The 23,421-nt window shown below is 41.0% G+C and overlaps 3 protein-coding genes across 3 annotated transcripts in view; 2 read left to right on the top strand and 1 right to left on the bottom strand.

Annotated features, from left to right (window-relative positions):
* Positions 1-3,165: 3,165 nt before the first annotated feature.
* On the bottom strand, positions 3,166-15,253 carry LOC136424693 (dolichyl-diphosphooligosaccharide--protein glycosyltransferase subunit 2-like). The gene is made up of 19 exons (XM_066413318.1): positions 15,123-15,253; positions 13,663-13,856; positions 12,009-12,104; positions 11,405-11,513; positions 11,063-11,126; positions 10,689-10,764; positions 10,234-10,368; positions 9,896-10,003; positions 9,260-9,456; positions 8,716-8,833; positions 8,247-8,338; positions 7,248-7,362; positions 6,926-7,015; positions 5,723-5,830; positions 5,130-5,213; positions 4,570-4,665; positions 3,877-3,952; positions 3,683-3,720; positions 3,166-3,261 (listed from the first exon to the last, which is right to left on the bottom strand). The coding sequence occupies exons 1-19, from the start codon at positions 15,130-15,132 to the stop codon at positions 3,166-3,168; spliced, it is 1,902 nt and encodes a 633-aa protein (XP_066269415.1). The 5' UTR covers positions 15,133-15,253.
* A 362-nt stretch (positions 15,254-15,615) lies between these two features.
* Positions 15,616-23,421, top strand: part of LOC136424692 (structural maintenance of chromosomes flexible hinge domain-containing protein 1-like) — a 42,921-nt gene continuing 35,115 nt past the window's right edge. Inside the window, exons 1-10 of the mRNA XM_066413317.1 lie at positions 15,616-15,798; positions 17,371-17,449; positions 17,782-17,943; positions 18,507-18,589; positions 19,090-19,229; positions 20,839-20,938; positions 21,326-21,445; positions 21,804-21,967; positions 22,262-22,364; positions 22,948-23,161. Coding sequence (XP_066269414.1) covers positions 15,628-15,798; positions 17,371-17,449; positions 17,782-17,943; positions 18,507-18,589; positions 19,090-19,229; positions 20,839-20,938; positions 21,326-21,445; positions 21,804-21,967; positions 22,262-22,364; positions 22,948-23,161 — 1,336 coding nt within the window. The 5' untranslated portion in view covers positions 15,616-15,627. The remainder of the gene's footprint in view (positions 15,799-17,370; positions 17,450-17,781; positions 17,944-18,506; positions 18,590-19,089; positions 19,230-20,838; positions 20,939-21,325; positions 21,446-21,803; positions 21,968-22,261; positions 22,365-22,947; positions 23,162-23,421) is intronic.
* On the top strand, positions 16,091-17,317 carry LOC136423776 (uncharacterized). Its single transcript, XM_066412063.1, has one exon. It carries the CDS (start codon positions 16,107-16,109, stop codon positions 17,160-17,162), a length of 1,056 nt encoding a protein of 351 aa, XP_066268160.1. The 5' UTR covers positions 16,091-16,106; the 3' UTR covers positions 17,163-17,317.

Genomic DNA, 23,421 nt, shown 5'->3' with positions numbered 1-23,421 from the left:
TATGCAACTTCCAAGAGCACAGAAGCACACCTATATCCTTGACATCAAATGAAAAAGATCTCATTTTGTAAACAAACACTACCTTAATGCATTAGAATCAGAAAATTATTACAACAATTCATAACTCTTAAAAAGTACTAGTTCTTGTTACTACTACACAAATGAGGCTTTTTGGTGGTTTTCATACTTTTCAAACCCAATCAGAGATACCATTTCACATCAAATATATCATTTTCTACACATCATCACTTCTTCTATATCTTAGCTTTACATACGGTACCTTTATGATATAAGTGCTGCTAGATTTCTACCTTTGTAGGTGCTATATTGAGACTACTAAGTGATGCATGAGGGGAAAGGACTCTGTGGATCTAGCCATATGGACTGCAGCAACTTGTATGGTGTTATCTTGGCTCTTTATTTTTTCCTGAAAAAGAAGAAAAAATATACATCATATAAACTACGCACAAAAAGTTCGGAAACTTAACTTTGGTTGATCATATCTCCGTTGTTTTTTTACCGATTTTGATGCATTATATATCATTATAAAGCTTGTGTAATTCTCTTTTCTATGATACCAAACTTATTGTGATTGAAAACCCACGGAACAAGTACCAGGACTAATAACGTGAGTGGGTCACAGAGAGAAAGTGCCCAAAATTTCCTGTTGGTGTCATACGCGCGCTGTGACATCCTATTGGTATTTGCGCGGATGATGATTCAGTATATTGTTTCCTCAGGTTCTAAGGTTATTTCTAGAACACAGACCATCCAAGGTTATCTCTAGCACACAGAACATCCAAGGTTATTTTTAGCACATCGATCCAATTGTTTACACCACAGCATTTGGTGGTGGCAGCGTCATGGTATGGGGAGGCATTACCTCCAGGGGAAAGACAAGACTTGTCATTGTACCAGGAACCCTCAATGCAGAAAGATATCGTGACACAGTACTTGATCCGGTGGCCATCCCTTTCCTTCATAACATGGGGCCGACTGCCTTGCTGCAAGATTATAACGCCCGCCCACACCGGGGAGGGATAATCGCAGACCACCTCCAGCATGCAGGTGTAGAGAGGATGGAGTGGCCCTCTAAGAGCCCGGACCTGGACCCCATCGAACATCTATGGGATCAGCTTGGGTGGGCTGTCAGTGCAAGAGTGACCGAGAGAACAACGCTGGCTGACCTAGGACGACTGCTGGTGGAGGAATGGGACGCTATCCCACAGCATCACATTGCGCGACTGGTGACGAGTATGAGGAGGAGTTGCCGTGCTGTAGTGACAGCGCGTGGCTGGGCCACCCGTTACTAAGACTCCTTGCTAACCCGTTACTAAGACACAGATTGTTGGTTTTGATTAAGAATAAACTTAGCTTTCATGAATATGTCTTGTTTATTCTCGTTGATTTTTCACAATACCCTCGTACAGAAGTCAATATCAACAGAAGAATATGTACGGAATAGCATGTTTGACTATAGTAAGGTAATCTGGGCACTTTGTTTCTTCGACCCACTCACTTTAGCAGGCCTGATGCTCGTTTCATGAACTCGAAATCACAATAAGTTTGGTATCACGGGAAAGGAAATCAAAAAAGCTTTTAAATGATATGTAATACATTGAAATCGGTACAAAAAATAACGGAAATATGATCGACTAAAGTTAAGTTTCCGAACTTTTTGTGCGTAGTTTATTTATCATTTCATAGAGTTTAGTAGACAATACTTGAGAAACACTTTGCCAAACAGACATTGCCTAAAAGTCATGAACATTTTCTGTTCTTCCAAAACAATTCGATTAAAACTTAAATGAACATGCAGTATTCTATGTGAGTGTTTTGAAATAGGGCTAAAATAAGGGTTTAGAATAAAAATTCTAAAATGAATCCACAATAAACTTCATCAAGCCAATACACACATTTTTTGTACATGTACATTTTGTGCATTCACTACATCTAGCTATTAACATGCTTGGGTAAGAATAAAAGGCGTTAGACAGGTTACAAAACAAACGTACACAAAAAATGAAAAGGGAAGGGGGGCAGGCTACATGACAAGGACTGTACCACCTTACCCACTAGGGGTAGAGAGGAATGTAAACGTTCTATCTCAGGCGGGAGCGCAGAAGTTGCTTCCTGAAAGTTCAGATGAGGACAGAAAACAAGAGAGGAGAGACTGAAGTTAGGAAGACAAAGGTCTGAAGATGCATACATATACTAAGTACATGTAAGGCTGTGCACTAGTACACTGTAGTGGCACAAGTAGTGATAGAATCAGGTACAATGTTAGCCTGGGTGCCATCCTAGTTAGTTTAACAGGGCTCCCATACACTCCCCTTATATTACCAACCAGCCCTGGTAAACTAACTAGGATAGCACCCAGGCTAGTCCAATGCACCTGTATCTGACCTATCTTTAGCTACACAACCCAACACAGGGTTTTTTCTAGAAAAATTAAACAAGAGGGAGCACACACAGGCAAGGGAGCGAATTCTATGTATTTATGGAAGAATTGATCGCTGAGTGAAGGCTGTCTGCTGGGGATTAAGCTAAAATCTTAATTCGACAAGGGGGTGCTGGGCTGAAACAAGAGGGTGCAGCGCCCCTCTTTCCTGATTTAGATGAACCCCTGCAACATGTGCCATGAAGGTTATCTAATTCAGTTCTTATCAGTGTACATAAGAGTAGCCTTTTTGGTGCTCTTACAACAGGAGATCAACATGGACATGAAGCCAGAAACTGTGCAAGAGTTGGACTTGGAATAAGGGTGTTCCACATGAAGAAATTACACTACGAAATGAGGAGCCTGAAGAACACTTTGAAATGGAAAAGGTTAAAATTATTGAAAGGTTACGTTTTGTTGAAAAGACATTCCACAACAATGTTCAACATATTTGTAAGGGTGAACAGATTATATAGTCCAGAGCTAATGTACAAAGATCAAGCTAGCGTAACTGCAAGACAAAGAAAAAACTGCAGTCAGTCAAGGGAGGAGTTCCTCCTTAAGGGTGAAAACACTGTGGAATGATGATGAACTGCTAGAACATTTTTTTTCCAAAATGAGATCACATGACCTATTGGATCACAAATTCTGTACCCATCCCGAAAGTCACATGACCTATCCCATGATCCCACAGTGCTGTTAACCATAAGCTGACCTCTGCCCTCTCACCTTTTGTTAGCGATGGACCCGAGTAGCCTGTTGCCAGCCAGGAAGGTCAGGGTGCCCAGGATGGCCAGGTACTTCAGGGTGTCAAACATGTTCTGGAAAAACACAACATTATTTCTAAAGGTGTATTCACCAACACCACACCAGTGTTTGTAACTGTCTGTAAAAAGTAAGTACAGTTTGAAGAAAGTAAGTCACACAACCCTCACAACCCTATCTTTTTGATCATTCACTATTTACTTTTTTTTCTGTGAAGCATCAAAATGATGACAGCACATTTTGCTTGTAAAAGAAAAACTGTAATGCAGAAATATTTGCGGTGGTTTGATGTTCGCGGTTTTCGTGGTAAGCTCTTCACCAAAAACTTCAAACCACGGTTTAAAACCAAAGTTTTGCTTAAAACCACCGCGACCACTCGATTTCCTCCCTACCGCAAAATTAAAACTACGCAAACTTAAATGCCTTTACAGTAACATTAATCTTACATCTATCTAGAAACAAGGAAATATAACTTACCAGTTGTACAAAGAAGAGGTAATACAGCACCAGGATGCCTGGAAAAAACAAACAAACAAACAGACCAGTTCAGATCTAGCTAGGAAGGTTGTCATCAAAACTAGTTACAACTAGCTAGATCAAGAATGACATCAGGTCATACAATATATAAAATGATCAAAAAGTACAAAAAACAAAAGTAAAACATGACTTACTTCCCAGTCCGATGTGGAAACCGATGGCAGACAGGGACAGAGGGAAGTTAGCGATGTTGACTCCAAGTTTGATCCACTGTGGGAGGAAAAACAACATCAGAGCTCTGGATCAAATGATGGGTTGCTCTACATGTACCAAATCATGGTAAAGAGTAACATTGATAGCAGGGGACTATTGTACAAAACAGAAACTACTGGGGGATACCCAAAGTATGAATAGAAACTACTGTGGGATACCAAAAATGAGCTTTAGATCCAGGTGCAACTGAATCAATGTCTACAAATGACTTCTTTAAAAAATAATTGGGGGGAATTTACAAATATAAAAGTGTACTTGGCAGAATGAAAATGAATGAGTGAATGAATGAAGGAATTCTTTTAAGTGTGCCAAAACTTTCAAATGACTAAAACTTGCTCCTAGAGAACAACAGTTTACAACATCGTCAAAGATGTAGTTTCAATGTTGGAGTATTTCGTCTCACAGTGTCATGAGAAGGCACACTGTAAGATAGCAACACACCGTTGCTGTTTGCAGAGGGAACGCCATACAAGTAATGAGCACTGCTTGTCTGGAACTAGTTCTGCACGTTGATGAAGGTTAGAAATCCAGGTAATGGTAGCTGCCTTTGTCCCACGTGTATTGCACCTTTGCAGGACTAATAAAATGAAATCAAAAATCAAAGCTGTATGTACCAGGCCCAGCAGGATGAGCACAGGCAGTAGCACAAGGGCGGTGAAGGTAGTTGACACGGTCGCGGGAGGGCGCTTCTCTGGCTCACGGAACATGTGCTGGGGGAGGGGGGCAGGAAACAGACAATACAAGATTAGTCATAGCCTGGTGTTGCCGATAATATAGTCTGGAATAGCAAGAAATACTGTAGTACAAGTAATATCTATGTATTACATCTAAAGTTGCTGCATGAAAGTTCTACTACTATGGACATAAGGGAAAGCACACACACAAAGTATTGTTGTGATATTAAAATATGTTGTAAGAGATGCCACTCATAAAGAAATAAAAGTTTCTGCACAAATTGTGCTTGGAACATAGCATTGTCAATAATCATCGTGGCTTTCTTTACAAACATAATGACCATTTTACAACAACATATCTACTGCTAAGGGAAGTCTGCAGGATGTGATCTTTATTTAGACCTGTAAGTATTTCTTGTATGCACACCGTGTTTGACCATCTTTTTGTGCCACCAATTGATAAGCACACTGGTTTGGTCACTTGGTTAATAATAAATCACCTGGATCTCTTCCCGGGGTTGGTACAGGTTTGGCTTCTCTTCTGCGGTTGCAGAGTCCTCGGGGAACTTCAGCTGCAGGTCAGCCTGGCAAGGAAATGAGAGTTGCATTATAAAGTTTGTTGGTTCATTCAGACCCTTGTAGTGCCTAGTGGCACATAGGGCAGTTTCCTTGCTGTTTCTGTAGCATGATATATTTCTAAATAGAAGAGCTGCAGCCTTTCTTCTTTTACGTGCTCGAGGCACAGGAACCCCATTTTAGTATTTTTACATCCCTTCTGAAAGACAGTGCAGTCCCAACTGAGATGTCCTGACCCTAGGACTTGAACTGGGGTCTCTCAGTTACCAACTAATTGGAACCAGGAGCTCAACTGTCAGGCTGCTACAGATTAAGCCACAAGCATAATGAAGAAGCAACATTAAAACCTCTCTCACACATGCTGACTGGACTGTCACTGGAGGCTCTTTGGTTCCAGGCATGGCGTTGCTTTGTGTTAAGATTGCGACTTCTTTATCCTTCCACAGACATATTAAAACCAAATCCTTAACCAAATGCAGTGTTTTCTCACCATCTAGACAAGAAAAGCTTGACATACCACATTCCAGGCAAAAGGGTTCTGGATGAGGGCGTCTCCGACCACCAGGTCCATGGCATACAGGCCACTCAGGGAGTTGAAGTGCTCCTTGGCACTAGCACCAATGTCCTGGGGAATAACATAGAACATAGTTAGCTTCTGCACTTGTATCTATATAGCCGTCATAACCCCCCTTCGGCAGGGCAAACTAGCTTCGCGGGCACGCGTCGCGGCAGCAGCGGGCTACATTACACTTAACTACCTGTCACATCTAACTTGCCAATCTAGTTGCAAGTGTTTTTTAAAGCTATCTGGTGACGATATTGTCTTCACATTAAGCTACATGTAACTCTCTGCATTTCTGGGTTCTAGCATGCAGATTTGAAACTTGTTGTCTTTCTGCAAATAGTTCAGGTTTCTGCAAACTGGTAAGAAAAGGACAAAGCCATGCTCTTGGGATGAAACATAATGCAGTTGTATCTCTTTACACTTTTTGTTTTACATGATTTCTTTTTAAAATTCACCAAGAGAACTTGATATACTTAATGCAGAAATGGGTCCTTCAGAAGTAAGTAGGCAATTGCTAGCCAGGGCAGCCTTTTTTGAAATGTGTCAAAAATTTCTGTCAGACTAGAGACAGTTGCAAGAGAACAATAGTTTACAACAATGCCATATCATCAAGGATGTAGTTTCAATGTTGGAGTGTTTCGTCTCACAGTGTCATGAGAAGGCACACTGTAAGATAGCGACACACCGTTGCTGTTTGCAGAGGGAACGCCATACAAGTAATGAGCACTGCTTGTCTGGAACTAGTTCTGCATAGATCACATACATGTACTAGAGCAGCAAGGAGAATACAGCAAGTGCAGTGACGTCTGCTTCTCATTACTTGCAACAGACATAAAATGAAAACAACCCTCATTAAATTGCAATATCTCTAACACTTGTGGACCCAACAGATTAGAAATTTCTTGCAGTGAGTTGTAGCATATGTTGGAGTTCAACAAACTGATATGAAAAGGACAAAGAATTGCTTGAAGCTTAAGTTAACGTACCTTTAGCTTTAAACCAGTATATCTCTCGACAATGATACTACATGGACCAAAAAATTATGTGTCCTTATGCAAGTCCTTGGTTCAAAGAACCTTAGACACCTGTTATAGTAATAACAGAGTCCATTAATAAAGAACTCATACAAAGAAAGAAAAGCAGGGTTATACTAACCAGCTCAAACTTGTAGAGGTGGTCATCATCAGCCTCGGCCACAAAGATCACCTCCTGCTTGGTCCTCTTGTTGGTCAGACGGACGAAGGCCTGGGGAAAAAATAGGTTCAGTTAAAAAACAAGCTGCTGGAAGGACAGCCAACAAGCCAAGTTTAACACAAAATTGTGAAGGAAATGTTATTTTCTGGTTAACTTTCTGTTAGTTCATGATTGCGTTTTTCTTTGAGTTGGTTTGTAGCCCAAGAGCACATTGGAAATTGCCATGCATTTTCCCTGCTTGAATAAAGAATAAATGAAGTATCCAAAGTTCTGCCAGTAATACCTGGTGGGCCTCCATGGCAGAATTGTCTGCCGTGTCCTTCAGTAGGAACCTCATGACCAGGTTCTGGTGGTGGTCACCAGCCAGGTTCCCTGCTGTCTTCTGGGGGTACTGCACCCTGGGGTAATAGAAGGGGGAGCACTGTTAGAACAAGCTGCTAGGGGGCCTAAACCTGTGCAACTTCTTCCTTACATCACAAGCTATCTACAACCAAAACACCAAGACCATAGCACGTCCAGGAAAAAGGATATAAAAAACAGAAGTTATGCTGCAGTACCAAGGTCTCATACGAGGGGGCCCAAAATCCATCTCGACCTTTGTCTTCCCAACACCTACCCATATACCAAATATCATCGTAATCCATCAAGAGGTCCTTCTGAGTAATGCTGACTACAAAGTCGGGAAACACACACACACACACACACAGACAGACAGACACAGGTTTTTCATGTCTTCAAAAATTGCTGCTAAAGGAAAATAGATTACAACATCGTCAAGGATGTTGTTTCAATGTTGGAGTGTTTCGTCTCACAGTGTCATGAGAAGGGACACTGTAAGATAGCGACACACCGTTGCTGTTTGCAGAGGGAACGCCATACAAGTAATGAGCACTGCTTGTCTGGAACTAGTTCTGCACATTGATGCATATGCAAGGAAAAATATGGGTTTTGGAATGCACCAATAAAGTTGGCGTCAGACACCAGGAAAATAGCTCTTCCAAAGAATCTATGAGCTGAAAAAAAAGGACATTTTTGGAGATTGGCCAATGTTAACAGGTAACCGAGTCGTGTCAAATGTAATAAGGGTATATTTTCCGGTGAAAAGTAGGCTCGATTCTCTGGTGATTTCAAAATTCAGCATTCTCCTGGATATCAACAAATTGTGTGACACAGGGTTAAGCAGGGTTGACTGGAAATATTGATAACTTACAAAGAAATTTCTTGGACCCACCTACCCGAAGAAACCTAAACATCAGGAAACATTGACAGAGGGAGATCTTACTTGGTGACTCTAGGAGGGGTGGACTGGTCCTTATCCTCCAAGGACAGCTCCACTTCCTCAACATTCACAGTGGTCACCACCTTTACCTCCACCTGTAAGAAAATGGAACAGTCCAACTTGAAAACTACCCAATGACTCTTCAAACATCTTCAGTATAAACTACTAGCAGTATGTCAAATATATAATCACAAAAATGTAGCTTTTTAAAAGACTTCGAGATGGGTCAATTCACAAGACCTAAAGCAGACTGCACTACTGTATATCTCGAAATGTTCACTGCAGTTTTATTTTTACAGTACTTTAACATCAGGAATATCTGTTTTTGTGCTACAGTATTGTTTCAACCGCGAACTTAAAAACACAGCAAAGCCCTCCTTTTCACTCCTACTGTGATATCAAATCTCTGCGAAAATAAATGAATCTACGGTATTATTATACCACTGAGTTAAAACACTTTCAGAAACCTTACCTGAGCACCAGACAGCCCGATAAGCCTGCTATCAGGCTTGTCTGCAGCCACGCTGAACTCAATGGTGTAAAAACCACGCCCAGCCTTGGTCTTCAGGAAGTCAAGTTCATACAGGGTGCTGTGGAAATTCAAACAGAAGTTTTAGTTCCAGAAATTTGGAGGATACATTAAAAGCAGGCAAGGAATAAGTGATCAAAGGTGTTTTGAATCTTGGCAAAGATTGAACTTTAAGATCTTGCATTTTTGTCATTACTTTACAGCTTTTATTTCACCACATTTGGGTCTATTTTGTAGTTTGAAAGATCATGATAAAATACAATAAGAAGACACTCAAAGAATAGAACTCATTAAAGAAGGTTTTATACTACATGGTGCTTTACCAGTCATGCAGCTCCAGGCTTCAAAATCAAAACCACTGTTTCCTGCAAAATGTGACTCATGATACAACTCTTTTGTCTAGTCAAGTTTTTACACCTTTATCTCAAATTTTTTCCTGAAAACTGCAGGAATTTTGCGCCTTGAACTTAAATTCAGCAAGACTTACTTGTCCTTGGCAGCTGCGGTGAGAGCGGAGTTGCTCAGGACCACGGCTCCATCCTCCTTCCTCTCTGCAGAGTCAGCCTTCACCGTCAGTTTCCCCAGAGCACCGCTCAGCACGTTACTCACGCGAACTTGAACCTTAGGCTGGGCACTGGACACAGTCATGGAGCTTTCGCGAGTGATGCACACTGGAATGTGGTACTGCAAGGTAAACAAAACATTATCGGATTTACCCCTGAAACGAATAGCTTAAGTTTCAAGAGTGCAATTTGTTTTATTGTTAAAGTCCTTCCCACACCTTTCTGCGTATAGGGTGGTGCCCTTCTCCAATTCAACAGCCGACAGGCCACTTCAGCAGGGGGCTAGTCCACAGGTAGTGGTATATTGTATGTAGCTGCCCAGTGTCTTTTGTCTTCTTTACTACTTGCTAAAAGAGCATAAGAAACTTTGCATACCAGGCTAGTGATGCGTGTTGAGCTCCCATAATAAGGTCATAATGAAGTCTTTGGTATGACCTCAATGCTGAATGAAAGGTGAACACTTTATGTGCAAGGCCATTGCAACAGTCATTTGTTTTATCGGTACATGTACATTTATCATCATCATGTACATTGACACAGCTACAATGTGCAGAACTCACTTTGTTGTTGGCGAGGGTTGAGAGCCCAGCGACGACATCGTACGCGTTCTTGGCACTCTGCACATGTTTTCGACTCAGGAGGTAGTTGGCAAACTTCACGGATTGATCCTACATGGGAGAAATGAAGAGAACGATCTGTCAAAATTCCAATCCTACTTATAAGATGTGTAAAAATGATTTTCATGGCAAAAGTCAGTAAAGATACTACACTAATGTTTTCCTAATGTTAACATAGGATACTTTCCCTGAATTACCAAACTTTGATGTCAATTGAGGGACTGTTAGTGGAGACAACTACAGTAAAATAGAGGTACCCTATGTATTTGTTGTTCCCCTACCTCCATGATCAGTGGTGCTTTATTTTGTTTTCCAGCAAGTCTGTATGCTCCCACCACGAAAAACGATGTTAGTCCCAGGTCTCCCTCGAACTGCAGGTATTTTTCACCGACTTCGTCCGCTTGCGCTACTAGGTCCTGAAAAAGGGAAATTGGGCAAATCACTTATGAAATCTTACAATATTGGAAAAGAGATGAACCTAAAATTCTTGGCAAAATACAAAAAAAGGACAGATTTTTCAATTTGTTCTGCACAGTACCATTTTGTTAACATCATTCCCTACATGCGTATGATACATGTAACTGGCAGTCTATTTCCATGCGCTACGGATGTGAACAAGTTACACCTCTTATACCTTGTTTACAATATAGGAACTTCTTCTATAGTGCTAAATGCTTTGTAGAAAGTTTTCCTCCATAGCAAAATATCACTCTAGACCGCAACATGGCAAACATACCTCTATACTTTCAAATATAACTTTGACGTCCGTTTCTTTTGAAAGCTGGGCTGCAATGTGTAGGGCCATGCTTCCACTGAGGGAGAAGAGAGTTGTAAGGTTAGCACAAATTACTAAACACAGTATACTAGTTGAACAGATAAAACATGCCTTCTAAAAATGCTCACCTGCAATTTGAAGAAAACTTTTAGGGATTGTAAGAGGTTATAAATGACTTGCAACTTTGCTGATTGAAAAAATGGAGGTTTAATACTCACAATTTACATACTGATCGATGAAGGGAAAAGAAATTTCACGTCCTATCATAACATACACACAAGTACACAATTTCATACCAGTACAGTCACATAAAAATTTAGAAAGGTCCACCATACCTTAGTATGCTGTCATCAGTTTTTAGAGCTTCAGTCAAGGCATTGACCACCTCATTGGAGTTCACTACAGTCAGGAAACAACAGGAGGTACAACTTATAAGAAGCGCTCAAAAACATGCATTGTACTTCCATGCTACAATGCCAACCATCATATAACAGATTAATAGCACAATCAACGTTATTCATGTAAGGACTTTTATCAACTTCCCTACAAACATTCTAGATTCATTTTGAAATAGTCCTTGATCTTTATGCAGCAACAATACAGCACTATAAGCTCTATTCCTGACATCCAAACACATTTTAGAAAACGGTCCTAGTACACAACACACTGTCCCTTACCTGGCAGCCCCAGGTTGGTGAGGGCAGACACCACGAAGAACAGGGTGGGCACGTCCACTCCATCCTTGATGGCAGCCTGAAGTGTGTTCTGGGCATTGCTGTTGGACAACTGGTGGGCAAAAAAACAGAAGAAAACATTAGATTTATTTCTGTAAACCTATAAGACTATGTAGTCCCAAATAAGTAAATTCATTATGCATTGAATGAAGAAAACATTAGATTTGCTTCTGTAAAGGTATAAGACTATAAAATCGCAAATAAGTCCATTTATCATGTATTAAAGGATGAAAATAGTTAACATTGCATGGCACTGTTACTACTACTACTAGTAACAAGACAAAAATTTCTGTCAAGCAGTCATTGAAAATTGACTGCATGTACATCTAACCCTCAAATGACGGGGAACAACTCACTGAAAACCAAATAGCGAGTGAGAAAACTTCTACTTTTACCATCAAACAACAGGGGAAGATTTTCAAGTAAGACAACACAAGATTTGATAACCTTTGCATTCAAACTTATGGCAGCTGACCTCCCGTTTTGTATAACATGTGATACAGGTAGCCTAGGTCTGCACAGACATGGTTACTTAAGTTGCACATACCTGACAGTTGCCCAGAGCTTTAGTGGCAGCAGAGGCATAGTACAGAGACTCTGGGCTCTTGTAGTCCACTGCTGACTTCACAAAGTTACAGTTGTCCTGCAGAAAAGGGAGCCATGCTTAGTCATTCATCTATTTTCTGTCATCTTTATCCAGGGCTGCCCAGCTCAGTGAACTATTAGTCTATTGCACTGTAGTTTGTGTATTCAAATGAAAAACTACATGCAAATTACTGATAGCTTTATTCAATGAGTAGGAAGTGTAAAGTAGGAGGAAAACTCAACATACAAAACATTATGTGATGCAATCATGATAAAGCCCTTCTTGTTTCCTTTTAGGTAAAGTTGGAACACTGCGCAAGATTGTGGATTCTTCTTAGTTTTGGCCTCCTGTATTTAACATCTCTTTCTAACTACAAGACGCTAAGTTAGCATTTATAGCTTTCTCTTTGCATTCCTTCAATAATTTTTATTTCTATTCAAGCACTACCATTTTGAGGTAACTGAAAAATGGCTGCACTAGAAAAAGCACATATCAAAGTTGCCAACAAAACATGTCTGCCATTTTGACAAGGTTACAAAATGTCCTTTACATGCATGTAACTTGCAAGCTTGTGATGGAATGGTTAGTTTTTCATGCAGTGGTGAGTTACCACATTTGGTTGTTTAGTACCGAGCTGTTCCAAAGTGTTTTACCTCCACTCTTTCATACTGACAACATTCTCCTTCTATCCTCACCATCTGTGAACAACAGCCACCAAACAACCCAACATTATAACACCAACTGTTGATACATTGTTTCCTTCTTCTCTTTCCTTTTTAGGGAGGACAGTTTTTCAGGTAGCATTTTTATCATGTAATACGTATGGTGCAAGCAAAACTACACAGGGTGGTTCTTGCTACATGTACATGTGAATGTTTTCAAGTCAAAAATTCTGTTGCACCACAAAATCATCGAAGTTCTTACATAGTACATGTAGCTTGAGATTTTAAAATGATATCAAAGATAGAAAACATGTTAGCATGAAACGTCTCACTGTTTCAAAATTTTATCCAGTTGCTTGAGTAACCATTTTTGGCATATGTTAGCATGTGAGTTGTTTGAACTAGTGTAAAAAGTATGTTGTTATGAAATGACATAAAATGGGATGCTGAGTTATGGCCATTACATTGCTTTGAGACAGTATCGTATCATGAATTCTGTTAGCACAAGTTGGTGTTATAGTGTTGGTAGAGTCACTATGGTGTATGTAGTTGTGTCAACTTTGGAACAGCTCAAAAATTCCACACTTCTTTTGAAACATTTTACTACCACAAGATTTCTAGTCTACATGTAGCTTTTACATGCTTCATGCTTCAGTCAGTCCATTCAAAATGAGGTGTGGTCAGGACATTCACATCTCTTTTAAACTTTTAGCACTCTGAAGTAGCCGTTTGGCACCCAATTCCCTATTAGTTATAGAGTTAGGCAGCAGGGAGAAGGTTAAAATATTTGTCACTATTTGATGTAGCTTATACAGATTGACCAATGGGCAATAAATGGAATAATGAAGGTGTTAGCTATTGTTATGTACAATAAAAAAAGCCCTCTGATAACAAACACTTTGTCTGTAACCAGTACGCAAAAGCTGTGAAAACCATTGGTTTCAACTTCATACCTGTGTGTTGGGGATCTGAGCTCCCAACAGCTTCAGGCCCAGGATGGAGTAGTGGGCGCTGGCGAGATCCGTGAACGGACGAGCGTTCTCAAACACCGCCTTGAGCCGCGCCTGGTCCACAGTGGTCAGCACGGTGGTGGGGGTCAAGGCCTGCCCAACCACGGTCAGGGCAAACAACACCAGAAGGGTAGTGCCTGAGGGAAAGGAGTGAATGTGAGATCTCATGTGTTTTTGACAGTTTTCTGTTGTTTTTCGTCAGTACAGAAAATGGCCACTCAATCATCAAAGCCAAAGTTAAGCCACTAAATCATACTCGGGTAGTTTTAAGGATTCAATTTTGATATTGGAGATGGAAAATACATGTGTTCAGTTCTTCTTCTCCAATCTTACTACATTTGTACATATAATGAATTACATGCATCTTCCTTACAACTTCTGTAGCATGAAGCTACTAAATCATGTACTACTAAATTATGCTTCCCGATGAGGGGGGGGCTATAGACAGTGAAAGTTTGTTACACAGATCATTGGGGAATATCAACAGGACATTAAAAAGAAGTGTGTAACAAAACTTACAAAGTATTCTTTAGACACTTCAATTTCACTTCATCAAGAGCGGGGAATACAGCCTTTTGCTAACTTATACACTCATAATTTTTAAACTTATACTCTTAGTCTTACAAGTTTTAGTATGCTAGTATCATTAACCCAGGGGATCTTTCTTAAAATGTCTGTAGCATAGATATGCTAGTTAGAAATACAATGTAAGTGGTCATCGGCAAATACAAAAAGGGCATCAAATTTTCAAGTTAATAAATTATGAATGTGCTTGCAATGTTTCACTCCTCATTAGCATACAATACTTACTTGTTACTAATGTTAGTAACATACAATAGATCATGTTATCCATTGATTCTATACATGTTAATTACTTGTTTTTAATGTAGGCTTCTTCCGAAAAACACAGTTTTGGGTAGCAACAGCAGATATAGCAAAAAGGGACCGAAAAAAGCCCCCCTCCCCCTTGCCAAGTCAGCCATTTTGAAGGCACTAAAAATCAGCTGATCCGGATGCGACAAAACGATCAAACCTGTTCTACACATTTCGACCATTTTCGCGGCTTTTGCATGTTCCAAAACACAATTTCCTGGTATACAGAACACCCAACTCTAAAAACAGTATTGACAAACATCTTAAAATATTCCTATTATAGAAAACATGGCACACCTGCGATGCACACGTGGCAAACACTAACGCCTTAGCCGGTGCAAAGGCCATTTTTCCGTACCCACCCACTGCATGTACCCAACATTTCTACGCTTTTGCCTCAAAAACAAACATCCAAAACACCAAAACTAAGTACTACATGAAGAAATATCATATTTCTACAAATCCCACTGTTTTATTCAATTGCAAATGCAGAGAAACGGCGAGAAAACTATATTTTGTTGAGACCTTACCTCTCGTCATCTTTCCGCCAGACAGATTGCCACGAAGAGGACGCACATCCGGGAGCTTTCATTAAGCTAGGTCAAAGGTTACACCCAAAAATGTGCTTTTCATCGTTTATTTTGCACAGTTTTGAGATTGTATTTCTTCACATTTGCACCAAATCATGATATCTGAATAGTTTTCACTGAATGCAAAGCAAAAACTTCTTCAAAATGTGGAAATTAGCCTGAAAAGTGTATCACACCATTCATTTCCGGTCAAACAGGAAACCATAACCCTTGAAGACCATCTAGGTAGAAATAATTATTACTGATTGATATATCCCTTACTTTGCTTTGTAACATCATTTTGCATAAAAATAACATTTACTAGTCTGGATTACACGTACTTTTTAAAAGAAAAACAATTATCATCTCTAGATTTTACTGATACTGTATTATACTAGATTTATTTTGATAACTTGGCTTATTTTGTTGTGTTTCGTATGGGAGCTTGTCACTCTTTCTTTCAAACATGGCGTCTGGCGGGAGAGGTGGAACACGTTCCTCGGGCCAAAGCGCGATGGACGCCGAGGAGGAGACCTCTGTCTTCGTGTACGACCGTCGGGAGGGAGACTACCCCGAGAAGAAGATCCAGCTCGGAGGGATCTTCAAGTTCGAGTCGTTCAAGGCCCGAATCCGAGAGGTTTGTTTACGAGTTTGCAAGCCCGCGGAAAACAACACCTTCCCATGCGGAGGGTCTTTGTTTTTCTTACCGTCGATCAAAACAGTTTAATTAAAAGAAAGGTGCTATTGAATCATTACGATAAGATTTCCAAGTCTCAAGTGTATTGCAAAATGAATGTCAACCACGTCTCGTGTTTTCCTAGCTAGTTTGCAAAAACGAAAGTTTGGCCCTGCCCAGAGTTGACCTAGAAATTATACAGTGTTTTAATGGATGAAACCACCGTAGACAAAGAACCATACTATGACGCCAGACTCCCCCCTTTCACCATGGGCAGTATAACTGGAACATTCGCAACAACAACTAACACCACAGGGGGAAAAGACAAGGCACGAGAAGATATCCTGGACACTCTACAACACATCTCAAACAGCAAGGAACCAACAACCGTCATTTTCACAGATGGCTCAGCCCTAGGAAACCCAGGGCCCACAGGGTGTGCTGCAGTCATCTATGAAAGATGGGGAGTCACTGAACCTTTCGCAGTACGCAAATCTGTAGCAGCCAAATCTAACAACTATGAAGGGGAACTTGAAGGCCTTCACCTGGCCATCAACACAATCACCAGAAGACAAACCACAATCACTACATCTAAGGTACTCATACTCTGCGACTGCAAGGCTGCGGTGGAGAGCGTCATGGGAGTACAGCAAGTGGACGCCTACAACAGCCTGGTACACACCATCCGAAACAAACTACGAGCACTCAAACTTCAAGGCCTCACCATACAGATCATCTGGTGCCCGGGACACATGGGGATCCCTGGAAATGAGATTGCAGACAAGGAAGCCAAACTGGCAGCAGACGAAGCTACAAACATTCAATACACATCTTGGACAAAACATCAAGCCATGAAGCACATTGAAGCACAAGCACATGAGAGATGGAACAGAAGGATGAAGCTGAACATGAGAAGTGAACACATGCAGAAAATCGCCACTAACATGAAGAAAAAAGGCAGGACACATGGAAGAAGAAACACACAAGTAAACATCAATCAGCTAGTGAGTGGCCACACCAGACTCAACGCCTACCAAAACTGGAAGAACCCAGAGGTCTCACCAAACTGCCCAAACTGCGGTGCTCTGGAGACCACCAGACACTACCTGTACCACTGCCCTCGGTACGAAAAGGAAAGACAACACATGCTGCTAGAAGCTGAGAACTTATACGAGACATACAACATTGCAGAGGAATGCAGAGACACGGATATCGTCACTCTAGCCGGGATGAGAGAAGACCTTCCCGAGACAATCAACAAGCAGCTGTACTTAGCTCTCTCCCGGTACATTGAGAGCACGCACAGACTCGATGTGCTCTCCTAGAAACACTTCCAGCAGCACGCAAGCACAAGCGACCAAGAGTTAAACACCTAGAGAGACAATACCCTCGTATCTGAACCAAGCGTAACACAGCACCAAGAGACCACGTCTAGCGATATAATAGACGTTAAACAAGGACAACAACAACAACAACAACAAATTATGATGCATTCAGCATACATTTGAAAGTGTTGATTTTGTATGTTTACAGGTGTTTGAGCTCAAGAATGATGAGGAATTCGTGGTTGTGACAACCAACAGAGAAGAGATCAAAGATACAAAGACATATGGTAAGTGCCTCATTAAACTTAATTGCTCTTAAATTTATTCATGCCAAAGGGAGTGAACTATTGTTTTTAGCTTACATGTATCTGTCTGTGCTAGACTGTGATTCCCAAATATACATGATGCAGTGTTACAGAAATCCTTTATTAAAAAAAAATTGATTTGGGACTGGAAAGATCACAAAGCAGTAAGGGTAAAGGCCATCTCTGATTGCCTTGTTTCTAACTTTTGTTAGAAGATGGGGACACCCTGTATATCCTGAACACTGCGGACCAAGAGCAGCATGTGTGAGGGGGTGAAGTCTGCCATCTCTGATTTCCCACTCTCTTGTTCACAGACAAGCTAATAGAAGATGGGGACACCCTGTATATCCTGAACACTGTGGACCAAGAGCTGGCGGCGCCCACGCAGGAGAGGATCGACTACCTGCCTCACTACGACACGCTGGTGAAGAGCGGCATGTACGAGTACTACGCCAGCGAGGGCCAGAACCCACTACGTGAGTACTGTAAATCTTGAAATATTCATGGTGGTTTTATTTTCACGTCTTTCACAAAATAATGACACCAAGAATATGACATGCATTCTACTGTACTGTAGATTTGTTTAAACCACAAACATAACACACAGCAAAATCTCCTTACCCCTCCTACCATGAAATCAAGTCCCTGCAAAAATAAATGATTGCTCAGTGTGAATGATGTAGGTGTCTACTCTCCAAGCATCTATGTTGGGATGAAAGATGCTAATGTTTTCTAAATGCCCGGCCTTTCTCAGATGTTCAGATAAAGAAAAGTCTGGCAGTCAAAAAAACATTACAATCTTTTGACAATTTTAGCCACTGACTTGAAAGTTGGAGACCACAGAATTTCAAATGAAACAAAAAATGTTTGGCTATTTTGAACTCATTAGCTAATCATCAGCTTCCAGAAAAATACTTACCTTATGTCACAGGAAACCTGTACAAAATAGCTGACTATTGATGGTGGGAAGTGTAGGTATCTTTTGTGTCAAATGTGTGTTTGATATGTTTCTGACTTGCCACTCTTTTTCGCCCCACAGCCTATGCCTTTGCTGAGTTGATTGACAATGCTCTGGCAGCAACTGCTGACAACGTGGGAGACAGAAATATTGAACTTCGCATTGTGAGTACTGCTCTAAAACTAGAAATACAGAAATAACACAGTGCAGTCCAGAAAACAGAGACTTATAGCCTAACAGACAGACAGTAGTGAAGGGAAGAAAAAGTAGCAAATATCATTGATATGTCAGATGATCTCAGATCCAGTACATTTGTACTTTGGGCTTTGCATATACAGTTTGATAAACAATGGTATTAATGGGAAATGGCTTTGGATTTCACAATCCTTTGCAGTTGGCAGGTTTTTGCAACAAAGCATATTGCAATTAACTGGTTTCCGCTGCACTTAGGGTTTTCAAAAATTTGATATAAATTCATGATGATTTAACCATATTACTTCTAGGACGCGCTAGCTCTTTACCCCTTACCATGCTGATAAGTGATTACTGTTGTATGAATTATAAAATTTGGTGCAAAGATGGAACTACAGCAGGAAGATAGTCAAGGTACATGTAGCTTAAAAGTAAAATTGGGTAAAGGCTAGCCTCTTATTTGTCTCCTCAGATTCTGGATGACAGGATTGAGGGAGGGAAACACTGCATCTGTGTCCTTGACAACGGGCACGGCATGACCTCTAAGGACCTGAACGACTGGGCCGTCTACCGGCTGTCCAAGTTCAACCGCAAGGACAGGAAGAGAAGCACGTAAGTGGTTGATGTTGACCTTGAAGGATGATGAAATCTTAGTTACAGTAAAGAACATGTATGACATAAGTGTAACAGTGGGGATCAAGCTCCACTAACTGACCAATCTAACGGGTCCGGACCTTTTAGCCTAGTGGTTAGCGCGTTGATTTCCCAAGCCGTGTGGATCGGGATTGGCGCGGGTTCTAATCCCGGGAGAGACATACTCGCCCCTTAGTTACAGTAAAGAATACATGTATGTATGACATAGTGCCTGCTGCTTTTTAGTGGAGCTCTTACCTGAACAGTACTGTTGTCTTTTCAGATAATTGAATGCATGTGTAGATACAAAGTTGATGAATAAAAAGCATACATTACAAACATTTATTGAAAAAATTACAAACATTTTTTATACTGCCTAGTGTTTCTACAAATGAAATTCTAAACACATTGTGCCAAAACACATAGTGCTACAAAGTTTTAGATGGACTCGTATAGAGAGTGGTGAGTAATTGGTGTCTGCAACACAACCAAGAGCTGCTAGATGTCACTTCAAAGTAGAACCAGTCATTATTGCCCTGAGAAAGGTGATAGATGGTCACCAAAACATGAACTTCGTATTAACTCTTATTTGTGTCAAAGAAATCTTTCATCTAGTGATTTGCCAACTTTCGTGTAGCCTTCTTCGCAGTCTTCTTGGAGCACCGGCATATGTCGCCCCTAGCATTAGGGAACCTTAGTCCATGTTGAAAATTGTGAATCAGGGCTCATAACAAATTCCATGCCGTTGCTCCAAGAAGTTTGCAAAGGAGGCTACCTTCTGTGGGACTATAAGGAATAATTGCACGACTATTCATGTACTGTATGCCTCTGATACTTAAGCTCTGTGTAAGTAGGGACCACCATGTATTGAACTGTTAACACACCAAAGGTTCCACTTGCCTTGCAGGGGTGGGGCTGCACAGTCCGCTCCCCAGGTTACCGTGGATACACGCACACGCGCCGAGCCGACCGCTGGGGAAAGGTACCCTCACCAGAACCCGCTGGCATAGGGTTTACTGTTCTGTAGAAGCAGATGGGATGGTCTATCATCTCTTTCCATCTTTCTGTTTTCCTTCCTTCCTTCTTTCCTTAATTCTTCTCTTCTTCTGTTGACAATATACTGCTTCCCCCGCTGGCATAGGGTTTTACTGTTGTAGAAGCAGAAGTGGTTTATCAACATCCCTTTCCTATTTTTTGTTGTTTTCTTTCTGTATGTTTTTTTACCCTTTATTCTTATTTCATCATCATCAACATGGTCTTTCTCTTCTAGCAGAATCTTTCTACATTTCTTTCCTTTGTGATTTCCTCTGTCTTTGTTTTGTCTGGCTATTTCCTGTACCCTACTTTGTTTTTTGCCTTTTTTTCTTCTTTTTCATCAAGTTGTTTTCCATTCTCCCATTCCAAAGCTTTTGGTTCAAGCCCCTTGGTTTGTATGTCCTTTGCTGTACTTAACAGAGACTTCAAAATGATAATAAACAGCTAATCCTGACATTGATTATGTGTGTGCTGCTGTGTAATGTCATTTTGAAAGGACATTATAATTCCTGCAGATGTTTAGATAAATAGATTTGTTGTTCTACATTTCTAGCGAGTTAGGATTTTGGAGACCACGCTCTCTGAACAGTGAAATCTCCTACTTCGGTGTGGGCGGCAAACAGGCAGTGTTCTTCATTGGAACAACAACAAGGGTGAGTTGGATGTCTTTTGTTGTAGTAAATGGTAGCAGATTCTTTCTAACCCTTGTCATACCAGTGTACTACATGTAGTACCAACGTACATGTGTAGTACCAATTCAGTTTGTTATGGCTAATGCTATAGTCTATTTTCTCAGCTTGTACTGTATTGCAAGCATTGAACATTGTTTTTTCTTTGGTTCTTTTTACTTCATAAACTTTAAGAAAATATACAGACAGTCTAACTTTGGCAGAAAGGAAAAAAACATGAAAAAATTAAACGACAACCATTGCTATAGTCAACTGATAGTCAGATGTTACAAAATAGCTGTAAAAAAAAAGATGCTATAGTCAGATATTACAAAATAAAGATGAAGTTTATTTCTTTTTAATCTTTCTTAGATGATCACCAAACCAAAGAACTCCAAAGACGTCCATGAGTTGGTGATCTCACAGGAAGACTTTGAGAAGAAGGAGAAGAACAAAGAAAAGATCTACAGTGGTTACATCAGGAACAGGAAGGTGAGATTTATTTCATTTGTCCAGACCCTTATTAACTGGCACATACGGCAGGAAGTTTCCTTGCTTTTTTCGTAGCAGGTATATTTGTACAGGGAGGGGTTGCTAGCTCTTCCCCTCAAACATGTCCGAGGAACCCCCCTGAACTCTGGACCCCCATTTTACATCCCTTCCAAAAGTCGGGTGCAGCCCCAACTGAGATGCTCATCCCAGGATTGAACCTGGGTCTCCCTGTTAGCAACTAATTTGAACCAGGAGCTCAACTGTGAGACTGCTACCAGTTGAGCCACAGGGACATCCCTAGAGCTTTCTTTGCCTGTTCTTAAAAACATGACAACCCCTTGTTTCCATGACAACCCAGCCTGGGGACACCTCCCACATCAGTGCAGAGGAGGACCACATCAGGAAGATAATTACAGAGGAGACGGGGAGGGAGAACTTTACGGCTGTGGTGGTCACCAACGTCAACACTGTTCACCTCAAGTTCCTGAAGGACTACATGAAATACTGGCCCAAACAACTCAGGTTTGTCAGCTAAAGCTTTAGCCTGTGTGTATCTTTGTTCTGGACCAGTTGTGTTTTCACAGTTATTTTATTGCACTGTGACAGGAAGGGAGGCAGAATATGGTGTAACTGGCCATAGCAAAGACACACAGCTAACGAAAAAGTGTCATGCTTTGACTGAGGTCAAACAGAGAGTAGAAAAGAAACCACAGTGCATGGAAGACTGTAGACTTATATTTTCTACAAGTGATGTTAGAAAATGTGCTTCATCTTTGGAGACTTGCAATGTTTTGCTGACTTGCATCTGTATTTCAGTCACATCTACCATTACTACCTCCATGGCCCACAAGGGAATGCTGCTACTGGAGGGGGAAAGAGTTCTCGCTGTGACAGCCCCTCCCAACACATCCACATCCAGGTGGGCTCTTCTATTTGCTGCTGTCACCCCTGCATGGCAGTGGGAAAATCTGATTTTCATGTAGTCAGCAATTATTTCACAAACTCATCCAAGCAGCTAAAGCATTTCTTGATAGCAGCAAGCTTTTTCTAACAGCTGAAATGGTTACAAGTAGGGTCAACATGCAGTTTCTATATCAGATAACAGGGGGCGCTGTTGCTCTAGTAATGATCTCTCCAGTCTTCAGATAACGTCTGAAACGTCTGACCATTTACCAAATTATCCAGTTGCCTGAGTAACTGCCATCTTGCGTATCTTACTACCATGATGTCTACCCTCATTGAAGTAAACTAAAATCTTGTTGAAAAAAGTATCTGCAGTTTTCATATCAGACAACAGGGGACACTCTGCACTTCAGATAAAACTCATACAGAACATTGTTACAAGCAGAGTTATTATTCATTTGGGTTGGTTCAGACCCTTGTGGTGCCTAGTGGCACTCAGGGCAGCACATTTCCTTGCTATTTCAGTAGCTGGGGTTATTATGCAGTTCATATATCAGACAACAGGGGGAGCTCATACACTAGTCATGATCTGTTTTTAGATAAAACTCATCCAGATGGGTCGGAAGGAGAAGATCGTTGACCTGAGGGAGTTACAGGACGACATGCAGACGCAGTACATCCAGAAATCTGCCGACAGCTTCGAGTTCAAGGCCACCGTGGAGGGGACGGGAATAGTGGAGGGGATCCTACGCTACCACCCGTTCTTGTATGACCGGGAGACTTATCCCGCCGACATGTATGCTCCGCCTGTGGGTACGTATTGCTTCTATTTCTTACTTACTTACTTATACTTACTTACACCAAGAAGGTAAATGCTTTCAGGTCTGTGTGTTTGTGGGTGGGTGGGTCTGGTTGTGTGTCTGTGGACAGCATAACTTGAGAAGCTGAACATGAGGATGGATCTTGATACATATTCAGTTTGTAGGTAGGGGTCAGGAAAACGAAGGGCAAGTTTCGTTATTGGTGGCTTTTTATGGTACTGCAGCTGTAACTTTATGTTTTTGAATCTCATG

The sequence above is a fragment of the Branchiostoma lanceolatum genome, chromosome 18 (assembly GCF_035083965.1).
Source record: "Branchiostoma lanceolatum isolate klBraLanc5 chromosome 18, klBraLanc5.hap2, whole genome shotgun sequence".
NCBI classification, from domain to species: Eukaryota; Metazoa; Chordata; class Leptocardii; order Amphioxiformes; family Branchiostomatidae; genus Branchiostoma; species Branchiostoma lanceolatum.
Note: the sequence above shows the minus strand (reverse complement) of the source record. Positions and strands in the feature narration are given on the sequence as shown.